Raw genomic sequence first — 13,762 nt, forward strand, 5'->3', positions numbered from 1 at the left:
ATAAAATTCATCCTCTGGGAACCTTGAATGTCTATAAAATTTCATAGCAATTCAAGAGTTGTCAAGATATTTCAGTCTGGACCAAAGTGGTGGGCTGACCAACTGACATTGTCATCCCCAGAGCCATTCTTCAAACATGATAAAAAAAAAAGTACTTCCACTTCCTCTGCATGTTTTTCAAGTTAAAAACGTTTTTATTTCTCTTACAAAGATACTAGAATTGAACATCAAAGATTAGAAAAAATGGAGCTCTTTGTAGTAAAGATGCAAAGACAGTATTCTATCAAAGCATCAGGTCTCAATAAAACTGAATATGATTTAACTATGGTTAGTGCATTATTTACAAAGGACATTTCATTTTTTTTTGTTATACTACAAATATTATAGAAAGCACAAAAAACAATTGGGATTTTATATTTGGTAGTTAGATCTTTATTCCTGTTTTGAAAATTAAACATACACCTTTACATTTATGTGATTCGAATCAAATAAAATCTGAGCTTTTAACTATTAGCCAAATAGCCTAAAATCTAAAATCCTTGTGTGACCCAGGTTGACCCTCCTTGTCCTTCTTTATTTTCCTGTTCTTCCTGTTTCCTCTCACATCTCTTCCTCCCCTGTGTACGACGTCCAGGGCTCACTGAAGCCCAGCACTAAAGATGTGCTCATCTCCTTCCTCCCTTTGGCCCATATGTTTGAGAGGGTGGTGGAGGTACAGTATGCCATGCTTGACCTGCATACGTGCATGTGTTTTGTGTGTCCTCTGCAGGTACACTGCATGCTGAGCCTTCATGACATTCATGTATCCTATCTCCCCCTAGCTCATATGTTTGAGAGGGTTGTGCAGGTATGTCATGGGTTTGTTTATCTTCAGATGTATTGCGTCATGAAATCATAAGTAGAGTTAAAAGAGTTATAAAGGATCACTATCAGAATAGTTAAGAAGCAAGTAGTGCCAGGCCTCTTATGGCTTCCTCTGACTGCTTATAGTTGTGTCTGTGGTTCCCTCAAATGTATTTGCAAAGAAATTTGAAAGCCGTATTATATAATATTTTAAAGGTAGTGGCACGTCATAGCAATGTCCTACATACTTAACTTCTACAACTTCATGGCTGGGTGTAGAATCTCAATAGTTATTAAGCAACAACTGAAACATGTGTCCGTACCACAGAATATAGAAAGAAATTAATATTCTTTGATCAGATATCTCTGTTGAAATCATAAAAAAATGTGCTTTGTGTTAACAAAATACCTATTCTGATGAAGTTTGGCTCATTGTTATTTGTGAGCTGAGTTTTATAGAAAAAACATGTTTATAATCTTTAAAATAAGGTATCAAAAAAGAAGCACTGTGGTATCTACTGAAACTCAAGTATATTATTGGTACAGGTACTCACATATGATATAATAACCCATGCAGCTTCAAAGGAAGTGAGAATCTGTTTGTGGTGTTATGAAACTATAACACGCATGCTCATGTCATTCTTTATCTGCTTTTATTAATTTGTTTGAGAGGGTTCTGATAACAAGATAACACAGTGGAACAGCCAGTTGCTTCTGAATGTGAAAAATACAGCAGCAGTTTTTAACAAGTAATGATTGTGTAGTGAAATCTCCACAACAATGCCACCTTCTGGCTAAAATGCTAATTTGCATATGGAAGAATAAGCAGCTGTGTTTTCATCAGGGTGTCATCCTCATCCATGGGGCTCGTATCGGATATTTCCAAGGAGACATTCGGCTTTTGATGGATGATTTGAAAACGCTGCAGCCAACAGTCTTCCCTGTGGTCCCACGTCTCCTCAACCGCATGTTTGATAAGGTCAGACTAATATCTGGTCGTGTTGTTGTTATATTGTTGACATATTAGTTCAATAAAGGTTACTTAAAGATACTTTACATTCACTACTGTGTCATTAATAATGGTATTAATGGTCAGCTGCTGCCTAGTCTTGTAAACTGTGAAGGTCCTCTGTGGCAGAGGCCTTTACAATAAGTTTTCCATTTCTCTACAGGTGTTTGGTCAAGCTAACACGCCACTGAAGAGATGGCTGCTTGATTTCGCTTTTAGGAGGAAGGAGGCAGAGCTTCGTAGCGGTGTGGTCAGAAAGGACAGCATGTGGGACAAACTCATCTTCAAGAAAGTACAGGTAATGGTGACACGATCCTTAAAAGCATTACGATTTGGTTCCAGTCTAAAACTTTATACTTCTTATACATAAGAAGTCAATTTTCAGTGTTTGTGCACTGGAGGCCTCAAATTTCTACGTCACACTTGTGTAAGTTGTGTACTGGACCACAATTGGCTTGTGATGTCACAAAATCAGCTCACACATACATGTTAAGCTCTTTAAGGCACAATATGTCTTTCTTTTTTTAATGTTGGATGAACTCATGACTGTATAGTTTCACCAATTATATTTGGCAAGTTATCTTTAGTCATTTTAATATTAAATCATCTGACACGCTGATGTCAGATTCATGTTATATTGGCGTTATCATAATTACAAGTTTATGACTTGTAAACAGCATACGTGTCCAAATTGTAATTACAACTGGGAAAACTGGATTTTTCTGAAAGCTCCGATATGTCCAACTTGGTGCTTCATAATATGGAAGTGCCTTAAAGTTAAGCAGATATGGACACACCACATTCGTCTGTCATTCAAAGAAATTAAACCCACATTCACTGGATATGGTGTTAAATTGTCACTGCACAGTATTTTTAACCCTCACCCCAACTTTGGAATCATACAACCATCTTGAGTTGTTTTGCCGTTTATTTCACACTCTGCAGGCGAGCCTGGGTGGACGTGTGAGGCTCATGATTACAGGAGCAGCACCGGTGTCCCCGACCATCCTGACATTCCTACGAGCTGCTCTGGGCTGTCAGGTGACCCGCATACTGACGTTACTCTTTTCTATCTAGGCTTTTTAATCAGTAACCTTTTAAAATTTTAACATAAATGTCACTAAAAATCTGCCCTGCACTCAACAGTTTTATGAAGGCTACGGCCAGACTGAATGTACAGCCGGGTGCACCATGTCGATGCCTGGAGACTGGACAGCCGGTAACATTTATTGTGCATTCTGATATATTGTAGGCAATAAGTGAAATATACACAGTTACATCTGTTTTACTAGAAATATTCAGAAAGAGAGAAATTTAACACAGTATGTTGAAGGCTGCTTGAATCATAACATTAAAATCTGACTATTCTGTGTCCCCAGGTCACGTCGGGCCTCCTCTGCCCTGCAACTATGTCAAACTGGTGGATGTGGCAGAAATGAATTACCTGGCAGCCAACGGAGAGGGAGAGGTGAGGAGTGCTGCTTCAGTAGCAATCAAATACAAACACTGGGCTGGAAAACTGATCTATGCCCCTCAACTTCTTACATGACTCTTCATTCTACAAACAGAATTTTGTAACCTTTCCATTTAACTTATCAACAAATCCCCTGCAAAGACCAAAAAATAAATGTATCTCGCTAACAAGTGCTGCCATACAATTTGACTTGTGTTCAAAAACTATTAAAAGCATGCTTAAGAGCCCTACTGCTGCATTTGGATGAACACTATTTTTATCTCTGAAGATAAGCTGCATGTGAGGCAGATTTACTGAAAAGAACCAAAAGAAACCAGACAGCTGCAGGCAAACACTTTATGACAATGCAGTGAGGGTTGGTAAAGAAGGCAGATTAAATCATAAAACACAAATATCATATGAAACATCAAACAAAAATGACACATAAAAATATTGTACATTGCATGGGAAATGCTTTGGTGCCAGAAAGCTCTGCTCTTTGTAAATGTAATTTTTTTTTTCCCCCCCTGCTGTCTCTCTCGCCAGGTGTGTGTCAAAGGACCAAATGTATTTCAGGGATACCTGGAAGACCGTGAGAGGACAGCTGAGGCAATTGACCAGGACGGATGGCTGCACACAGGGGACATTGGGAAATGGCTTCCTGTAAGCAAAACCCTGATGATCTCTGACTATTGTACCGAACGTATGAAGCCAAGTGGCTTAACGTTGTTATGTTTCTCATCTGGTTCATTGCAGAACGGCACTCTGAAGGTCATTGACAGAAAGAAGCACATTTTCAAGCTGGCACAAGGAGAATACATCGCCCCCGAGAAAATAGAAACCGTCTATAATCGTAGTGATCCAGTGGCTCAGATATTTGTTCATGGTGATAGTTTACAGGTGAGTAATTCATTAATCTTAATCAATCTTTGTTTTGTTTTTTTATCTACACTAATACTTGAACTATATTATCTTCATGTTGTCGGTGTTGTATTTTAAAGGCATGTCTGGTGGGAGTCGTGGTACCTGATCCTGACTTTTTACCTATTTGGGCCAAGAACAAAGGAATTGAAGGATCCTACTCTGATCTGTGCAAAAACAAGGTGAGATTTGTTACCATCAGCAGTCCAAAAAAAAAAAAATGCAGCCCCACTTTCTATACATGCTAACATTTTTCTGACCGTTTTTAGGATGTAAAGAGCGCCATTCTGGAGGACATTCTGAGGCTGGGCAAAGAAGCAGGACTCAAGTCTTTTGAACAGGTGATTGTTACCACATTTGAGTTTAATGCATCAAAATACCATCAAGTTCTGTTTTTTTTCACTCTGATGCATCTAGTGCATCACTAGAAAACTTTTTTAAAAATGCAACATATTTGATTCAGTAATAATTATATTTTCTTTGTCTTCAAAGTAGGGATGAAATGATTGACAGAAAATAAATCATCATCCCATAGTGACATCCTATCAATTTTAAGGATGTGCTGCTTTTCTTTGTAGAGTTTGACAACTAGCAAAAAGAAGGGTTTTGAACTGTTGTTCTTTGTCGGACCGCAAGGAATTTGAAGACGTCATGTTGAGCTTTAGGAAACTGTGATACAGACCATTTTCTGACACTTGATGAACCAAATGATTAAAGGATCTGGCTTGTGATTTTCTATATTTTTCTTATTGCCAACAAATCTCATGTTCTTCGCCCTAAAGGCAACAGCGACGGTAGTTTTAGTAGCGGTTCCAAAGACTAATCACAGTAATCATGAGATTTGTTGACAATAAGAGAAATATATAAAATTGCCGGCCTTATCCTTTAATAAGTGGATTAATCGTTAATGAAAATAATCATGTTTTGTACCCTTACTTGACACTCTCTGTGTCATTCATTCTTCTCTCGCTCTGTTCTCCCTCTGCAGGTGAGAGATATCATGTTACATCCTGAGATGTTTTCTGTCCAGAACGGCCTGCTGACGCCCACCCTGAAAGCCAAGAGGGTCGAGCTCCGGAGTTACTTCAGAGACCAGATTGATGAACTTTATGCCAAAATCAAGATGTGAGCTTGGATCGAGAAGTAGAGAAGGTTACAATCATGTAGAGCACAGCCAGAACCAAATAGTTTATTGAAGAGGACACCCCTCTATTTCCCTGCCAGTGACAACTTTGTGGAGACTGCCTTTGAACAAATCTCAGTTTGAAACGTTTTGTTCCAGTTTCATCTTGTAATTGTACCACTAGATTTCTGCTGCTGTCACTGGCTGATAATTCAGAACTTGTCATCATGTTACTGGTTTTATTTATCCAAGGATAAGGGTTGAAATACATAAAGGGGAGATGTGACTTGCTCATGCCTTAACTGCCAAAAATCTGACTACTTGATGGTCAGAAACGTCCGGCCTCTGAACACATTTCTGATCATTTTTCATTATTGGGAGCTGGGAGACTTTAAACATGCTTTTCCAACAGTGACACATATTACCTATTTATATACCAGACTAATGTTTTGGTTATCTATTTAAACTGATATTTAATGTAACCATTAAACCTGTAAATAGTGTATTTGCTGAAAAGTAATATGTGTTTGTATCATGCCTGATATTCTGTATTATTAATTCCCAGCATTCCCATGTTTCTCAAAGCTGCAGGCTACAGGACGGCCAATAAGCCTGTTTTACAACACAATGTAGTGAAAAGCCTATTGGGAACCATGTTGCTCGACAGATGTTATGTCTTTTTTGGTTGGTTTTTTGTTTTTTTTCTGTTAACAATGCATGGGAAATATTGAATGTTACTATACTTTTTAGGTGTCCTTTCAAATTTCAGTGCCACAAGCTGCAGGATAAAGCTGCAAACTGCCATTTGTGTGATGCGCAAGTCTTCAGGGCAAATATCTGCCGATAGTGGTATCACAGTTCATTTTAACAAGTCAGTTTTTTCAAAATTAATTCCACGTCCTCGTCTGCATTTTGCATTAACATTTCACTGATGGTCGATAATCCAGCAGTTTTACGTTGAACGGAGCAGCATTTCAGCTGCTTGACATTGTGAGTTCAGATGTTTTGACTGAATTATGATCAATACGCACATCTAATTATGTCGAGGCCTTCTTGACAGTTAAAGCCATATTGTTTCAGTTTGTTTGTTTTTTTTTTAAAGGAATCTATGATAAGAAAAGGGCAAAGGTGCAGTTTTGTGCTGGAGTTATAAGTACAGTATCTATATTTGTCAACTGTAACAAATAAACACTTTCTTCATAAACTTTGCTATTTAGTTTTGTCTTTTTTTAACCGGAAACACATTTAAATTAAAGTATATTATGGTTGATATAAAACCATATTGATTTGTTACAATTTAATACAAAAAAATTTCAATAAAGTGCATCAGTAAGTATATTTGATGCTGTCTTGTTAGTGCGAAATAACATCACCTTCTAATGGGAATCAAAATCGGCCATGCATCTGAGCAGAAGCTGATCCGAGATCTCCCCGCTGTTCTGTTCAAAGTCCTCGAGGCTCTCTAAGTAGTCCCGGTCATCCTGGCCGTTTGCCCATGCATCAGCAGGTCCCTCCTCTGGACACACTCTGCTCAGTGACGCCTGCTTCAGTGTCTGGCTGGGTTCAATGTTGCCAGCGTCATCCATCATGTATGCCTGGTCCTCCTCATCCTGTCAGTGAACACAACACACAATCACACGCTGGCTGCTGCATGTCGTGAAGAACATCACAGCTCTGAGCAGTAACAGCACAGGCAGGATTTTGACTTTCTGACTCTCTCAGTCATGAAAATGGTAGAAATGAAGTAAACTAACCAGGGTCATGATGTAGCTCACACAGATCTCCTGTGGCAGCGGGTAACCTGTAACATGAGAAATGTTGAGCTCAGCCAAGTTGTCTCACCACCTGTAGTTTATTCACTACCCCAGACAGACTCTACAATTTATTGTAATTGGTAACACCTTATTTTACAGCTCCTTTAATTTGATACTTATTTTCTGGAATTTTTTTGAGTAATTTGGGTAACTTTTAGGACATTTTACATAGAGGGTGGTGCAATTTGGTACAAATTACAAGAAAAAAAAAAACTGGAAATAAGTGTTAGTTTAGTTAGTCAGTGCCCATTTATTATATTTGGGTTCATAGCTGTTAATTTGCAAAATTTCTAAAAAAAAATTAGATTCTTAACAATTCCTAAACTGACAGAAAATACTTTGTTTTCAGTGTGTAGTTTTATGTGTCAAACAGCATATTAGCATATTAGGTTGTTTCTTAAAATAATGAGCACATTTTACAACTAGCACAAATTAACAACTATGTATGAGCCTAAATATAATGAGTGGGTTCTTGCCATCTAAGCCAATTTAACACTTTTTTCTTTTTTCTCATAATTTGTATCAAATTGCACCACCGTCTCTTTAAAATGTCCTAAAAATGAACTGTTAAATACCTGCAATTTATTCTGAAAATGACCTGGAAATTAGTATAAAATGGTAAAATAAAGCCTTTCTGTATTTTTCCTTTTATATATGGTGACATACTTGAGGATCTGAAGTTCTTGCATTCAGGATCGTGACACTTCTGGTACCAAGCTTCCTCTTTGAGATCCACAACAATCCTGCAGAAGAGGACGAGACCGAGTCAAACAGATGGAGCACAAACACAGAGAGACAAAATACTACAGGACATGGAAAACATTCATACATAATGTTGTTGCTTTTATGAAACCGGCCCACATTTTCACACCAGCGGTATTTGGCGATGTCATAGACAAGCAGCTGTTCAGTGGCAAAGTAGTTCCATCGTCTGATGCCTGTTGATGTGAACATAAGAGACGTGACTGTCTTGATGTTACTGATACACTTACAATCAGTCTTTGCATAGTTTGGGGACAAACACTACATGCTTTTAGCAACATGTCTTCACACAAAGGGTGAAACATTAAACATCACAATATTTTTGACCATATAACATGTTTGTATAACATCAGTTGTGTATAGGATGATCAAACAAGTATGAACATTAATTGTTAATTTCTTTCATCTACAGCGATCACATGTGCTAAGACACATCTGACATTTGACCTTAAAGTAGCTTTTAACAGATGAAAACACAAATTCAAGCTATATCACTTTTTTGAATAGACTTTGAGATGATACCATATTATAATGGTATATTAACCAGCAATAAAATGTTATATATAATTTTTTTTTTTTTTTTAGAATTTCAGTGTTGCTACAAAACAGCAGAAATGTATAATGTCCTGTGAAATGCTTTAAAATTGACAGATGTTTTGCAGGAGGATATTCTGTATCAGCCAAAGCACTTACTTCCTTGTACGCCGTCCTTTTTAACCACAGTTAACACAAAGTCATCCACTTCTTTGTGAGGAGACGACAGGCAGCCGGAGATTGTGCCTTATTATGTAGGAAAAAGTTTCATAACTGAAAGCTATTGAAAAATATCAAGCAAAAACTATAAATAATATTCATAATTATATGCTGCCTGATTATTAAATACAGAGCTGTCTGTTTGTCACCTGGTTCCTGCTGGCATTGAGGCCTTGTGGTTTTACTTTCCTTTGTTACTGGGACATCCCACATAAGAATCCTCTGACCTGTGAAGCTGACAACATACAGAAATAAGTTGTAGTTTGGTAGAAATAATATTTACAATACACAGAAAAATATTCAAGTGTTTTCAACATACCTCAAATTACAGACTAATGAAGCCAAGAATACGCTTTCCTCTGCAGAAATACCCTTCTCAGGTTTGGTAGTGAACTTGTTGTCGTCCGCCACAGTGAAGGCAGCGTTCTTTCCCACTTTTGATGACTTGTAAAGGCGGAAATTTCTGTTCTTGGTGTAAACTCCTGTTTTTGTAAATTTATAACCATTATAATTAGAATCCATACGTTCATACAGAGGAGTATATGTGAAAAGAGGCTCATGGGTAGGAATTAAGCTATGTACCTGCATGTATCTAAGGGTGAAAAAGGACAAACACAAGCTTGGGATTTCTCTTACCCAGATCAACAAAGAGACAATCTTGGCCATCTTTATTTTTCACTCGGAGGAAGCCGAGGTCTCTCTCCTCCTGCTTACACCTTTTTGTCTGTGGACTTTCAGCCTCCTCGTCTGCCTTTGCTGGTTTCACTTCAGGATCAGCATGTGCTCTGCTGTCAGTGCATCATTGAGAAAAGTTACACATAGTGATGACTGCAGAGTAAATGAGATTATTTCCTTTCATAGGATTAAAAAACAAACCCTGTTTCACTGTTTTCTGCTGATGAATTAATCTCAACATCCAAACAACTTCCGCTTTTGGTCGTGCTCAAGACTTGTTGAAGAATTGCATGAATAAACGCACCTACAGGAAAAATCAGAACAAATATGATTAAATTACATATTAAATAAAATGTAACAAGCTTCGATGCCACACTTCACATACCAACATGTATATTGTCTTTGAAAACTGCATTTTGGAGATTGAAGATAAGATGACGGCTGAACTTCTCTTCTGTGCTGGAATCAAGATTGAGGATGTTTTTTGCAGAGCATTCAATCCCATAAATGTCCATCAGCTTTTCACAAACATACTGTCAAAGCACAAAACACAGAAAGGGAAAAGAACTAAAGACCAAACTATTAAAATGTGGCTGGACAACTTAATTAATTCCCTTCAATTAGCAAAGATTCGATATGCTAAAACAAAAAGTCTCTCAATTTAATAGAATTTGAAAACTCCTAATTAAGTAACCTTGCAGTTTGAAATAAGAGGACAATCTACAGTTTTCACATTTGTAATATTTCAAAGCAATTATGCAATAAAATCATGAGTGAAAGATATATAAGGAAATTGGGTGGGTTAGGGTGACAGAGGAGGTTTATCTAGGCTCCTTGTTACCTTTTTGCTCAGTTTATTTTGTTGATATTACTGTTTTCATGTTTTTCACTTACTGAATGTCACGCAGATATTTTTTAAAGCACATTCTTTGGCTCTAAAATTACTACACCGAGCAAAAACGTCATCATTGTGTGAATCAAGCTGCTCAATAAAAACTATGAAGATGCAAAAATTTACAAAACCTGGATAAGTGACGACACCATATTTTTCCCATCAGCCTCTTTGTTTGAGGGCTTGTGGAACTCCAAGTCAAAGTAAAGCTTACAGACGGTGCCCTCTGGTATCACCTCATAGCAGTGCATCAAGGACTGTGTGAATGTCCTGAGAAAAAACGAGGAACAGATCACCATGACTGCACATCAACATATCTATTCAAAAATACAAAAGTAGATGCTCCTAATTTTGCAAAGTAGTCCTGGTCTTCACCTGTAGTAATGCCACAGCTCACTGTAACTGGTAACCAGGAAGATCCTCTGACCCTGGGGTGACTTCTCTTTTTCAAGTGCAAAAACATGTACAGCCTAAAGAATGTTAAAAAACAAATGTCAGCATTTTTCTCCCTGAAATACTAGAAAATAACTTCACACAGAGGATATACAATCTACGGTGCAAACTGATGAGAGAGACATGATTTCTGCAGGATTCACCAAGTTTAGTTTCTTTCATAGTCATACACATCAAAAGAAAGTATGATGGAAAACCAGTAGGGACAATGTGGCTGAAAATTACTTTTTTTTCACTATTTACCAGATGTATACAACAATAATTCCTGATGATATGATTAATTCCATTAATATGACCTTTGCTAAAAAATCAACACTTTCCCTTTGCCTACTGCAACTGACAGCAGTGACAGTTTTTGCTACAGAAAATTTTAATATTTAAATATTTAAGACTTTTGTACATTAAATTTAACACATTTAGACCTGCAACAATTAGTCGAATAATTAATTATTCAATCGATAGATAATTAATTGGCAACTATTTTGATAATCAATGAGTCACTTTGTAAGAAAAGATACAAAAATTCTTTCGTTCCAGCTTCTTAAATGTAAATATTTTTTGGTTTCCTTAGTCCTCTGTGAAAGTAAACTGAATATCTTTGGGTTGTTGACTGTTGATCGAGACAAAACAAGACATTTGAGGTTGCACCAGTGATCGACATTTTTCACCATTTTATATTCAAAACGACTGATTGATTGATTGAGAAAATAATTGACAGATTAATTGAGAATGAAACTAATTGTTATTTGCAGCCGTGAGGACATTTTAATACCTTCTGATGCCTTTTTTGAGGAAAGTGAATTTAGTGCTTCTCAAGACTTTTCAAACCTACAGATACCATTAACAGACCAGCCTCAGCAAAGTCTTGTGTTACCTCTTTGCAGCTCTGAGCGAAGCTGATAGCCAAACTTTGACGAGGGAAGAGCTTCCAGACGGAGGAAGGCTGACACGGCCATAGTCGAGGTTTGTAGCGTGTGGCCAGAGGATTCTGCTGAAAGGACTGAGCGAGCTGTTCAACCTTCTTCAGTCGGTCTCCCCACTTCCTCATCCTCAGCTGCTTACTGACCACTTCTGTTCAAGCCTTTACTGAAGCCACAGGGAGGCTTGTTCATCATTTGTTCACCTCTGAGGTGAGATAAGTGACAGTGCGACGTCCTGGAGCTGGTAGACATTCAGTGTTCAGGGACACTTCTGTCCTCCTGTAAAAACCAGTGATGGTGATTGATTGATTGATTGATGCAACCCAAGTGGAAAGTAACTAAACTACATTATTGAAGACTGAAATTTTACATACAAACATGATAAGTATATGAAGTGATGTAAAATATAAAATTTATTAGATTTTTATAGATTCTTAAATATCCCAAAGTATTTCAACTGTGCTTGACCTGCTTTAACAATAAAATCTTGTCAACATCAGTAATAATAATATAATTATATAACTGAAAGGAGTCGATCTGCATAACTAGTACCTTTACTTTTGATACTGACATTTTTGTTCTAGGTAAAATTTTGAATTCAGAACTTATTTGGTATTGAGTATATTTATATTGCAGTATTGCTACTTATACTCAGCAGTGAAAGAAGTTTTCAGATACTTAAAGTCACCATAATTACTCAGTTTAAGTGGGTCCTGCATTCAAAATGTTACTTTTCTACTTTATATCAAAAGAAAAAGTACTTATTATGCAGAAAGGCCCCTGTCAGTGTCATATTCTATATAATTAGATTATTATTACTGGTGTATATTAGCAGCATGTTAATGTTGTGGCTGGTCGCAGTGAAGCTACTTTAAACTTAAATACTGTAGGGTAGTTTTTAATTTGTTCTAAAAAAAAAAAAAAAAAGAAAAAGAAATGGCTTTATTTTTATATTTTCAATATATTTTTCAGAATAGTTAATCTCAGAATTAACTAACTAAAGCGACTACAGATGTAAAATAAATTCGGTGGAGGAGAAGTAAAAATGTAAATTAGTGAAGTAACGTTACTTAAATATTATAACTTACGCAGTGTACGTAAAATACTTGCGTAAGGCTAAATATACTTACTTTCCGCTACTGTTTTTGAGGGATACTTCTCCCACCAGCAGCTAAAAACATCTACTGACACTGTAACGTTACATTAATTAACTTCTGAAGAGTAACAATGTAAACCGCCCTCACATTAAACTAGTCCAGACTTGAGTGTCAAAAGCTAATTTATGCTTAAACTTCGCTAATTTAGCTAACGTAACGGTTCCGCTTTTGTATGATGTATGTTAATAAAAACTCACCGTTAGTTAGTGTTCGCGTTAAAACTGTCTAGTAAATGACGTTAATCAGTGTTTAAGTCAAATAATCTGGTTGGTCACTTTTCACTCGGTGAAAACTGGTTGTAAAAGAAACATAAACAAACCGTTTTCAGCCACTGCGTCTTGTTTTCTTTTTGGCGCGTTTGACTCTGTAACCGGAAATGACGCTATTTCCGATGTTACGCTGTATGCAATGTTGTTTTCCTAGGATGGCGAAGTTATGACCCGCCCTACCCTGCCCCGCCTAGCAAAAAAAATTTAAAAATAAAATAAAAAATAGGCACAGTTAGTATTACCAGCTAAATTTACTTAAATTACTAATGTAAAAGTACTAATTTTGCAGAAAATCGGGCCAGATTTTCACAGTGTGGTCTGATGAAAAAAAAGTGAAGGTGACACTTAAAGTACAAACAGCGCTCTGTGTCAGTAGAGAACAAGATTAAGACTTAAGAGCTACATTTTACAGTTTTACCATTTTACAATCACTAATGAAGGAAACTGTGGATGTAGTTTCAATAAATTCAAGAGCAACTATGGGCCACGGTCTAGAGCCTCAAATTATGAATATTGACTAATATGACACAGAGACTTGTAATCACAGGCTATAACAAAGCACATAGAACTGCCAAAACTATAATAACAGAGGTAGGTTCCAGTGCTATTGGTGTTACTTCTGCCTTTTAATAGACCTTTTTCACAGCAGACATTTTGACTTATCATAGCAGGGGAAACGCAGGTCCGTGCATGAAGTATAATTCGGTGGAACTGATAA

At 37.0% G+C, this 13,762-nt stretch overlaps 2 protein-coding genes across 6 annotated transcripts in view; one reads left to right on the plus strand and one right to left on the minus strand.

Annotated features, from left to right (window-relative positions):
- acsl1a (acyl-CoA synthetase long chain family member 1a) overlaps positions 1–6,553 on the plus strand; it is a 22,263-nt gene extending 15,710 nt beyond the window's left edge. For 2 of the 3 annotated variants that reach the window (XM_067584770.1, XM_067584768.1), the window contains exons 11-21: positions 635–712; positions 1,688–1,822; positions 2,016–2,150; positions 2,798–2,893; positions 2,999–3,071; positions 3,232–3,320; positions 3,852–3,968; positions 4,062–4,205; positions 4,307–4,408; positions 4,496–4,567; positions 5,215–6,553. In XM_067584770.1, the coding sequence (XP_067440871.1) occupies positions 635–712; positions 1,688–1,822; positions 2,016–2,150; positions 2,798–2,893; positions 2,999–3,071; positions 3,232–3,320; positions 3,852–3,968; positions 4,062–4,205; positions 4,307–4,408; positions 4,496–4,567; positions 5,215–5,355 (1,182 nt within the window). In that variant the 3' untranslated portion in view covers positions 5,356–6,553. Of the gene's footprint in view, positions 1–634; positions 713–769; positions 848–1,687; positions 1,823–2,015; positions 2,151–2,797; positions 2,894–2,998; positions 3,072–3,231; positions 3,321–3,851; positions 3,969–4,061; positions 4,206–4,306; positions 4,409–4,495; positions 4,568–5,214 lie in introns of all 3 variants that reach the window. The other variant, XM_067584769.1, reaches the window with a different exon arrangement.
- primpol (primase and polymerase (DNA-directed)) lies at positions 6,384–13,160 on the minus strand. 3 transcript variants are annotated; one of them, XM_067584772.1, is made up of 14 exons: positions 13,095–13,160; positions 11,573–11,897; positions 10,621–10,715; positions 10,377–10,515; positions 9,739–9,886; positions 9,555–9,657; positions 9,315–9,466; positions 8,998–9,160; positions 8,828–8,913; positions 8,619–8,705; positions 7,993–8,101; positions 7,830–7,906; positions 7,104–7,150; positions 6,384–6,959 (listed from the first exon to the last, which is right to left on the minus strand). In XM_067584772.1, exons 2-14 carry the CDS (start codon positions 11,744–11,746, stop codon positions 6,726–6,728), a joined length of 1,614 nt encoding a protein of 537 aa, XP_067440873.1. In that variant the 5' UTR covers positions 11,747–11,897; positions 13,095–13,160; the 3' UTR covers positions 6,384–6,725. The 3 variants fall into 3 exon arrangements, with proteins under 3 accessions (XP_067440873.1, XP_067440874.1, XP_067440872.1); XM_067584773.1 differs by having other exon boundaries at positions 9,315–9,463; positions 12,973–13,154; XM_067584771.1 differs by having other exon boundaries at positions 12,973–13,154.
- Positions 13,161–13,762: the final 602 nt, after the last annotated feature.

Source organism: Thunnus thynnus, chromosome 3, assembly GCF_963924715.1.
Source record: "Thunnus thynnus chromosome 3, fThuThy2.1, whole genome shotgun sequence".
In the NCBI taxonomy this organism is placed as follows: Eukaryota; Metazoa; Chordata; class Actinopteri; order Scombriformes; family Scombridae; genus Thunnus; species Thunnus thynnus.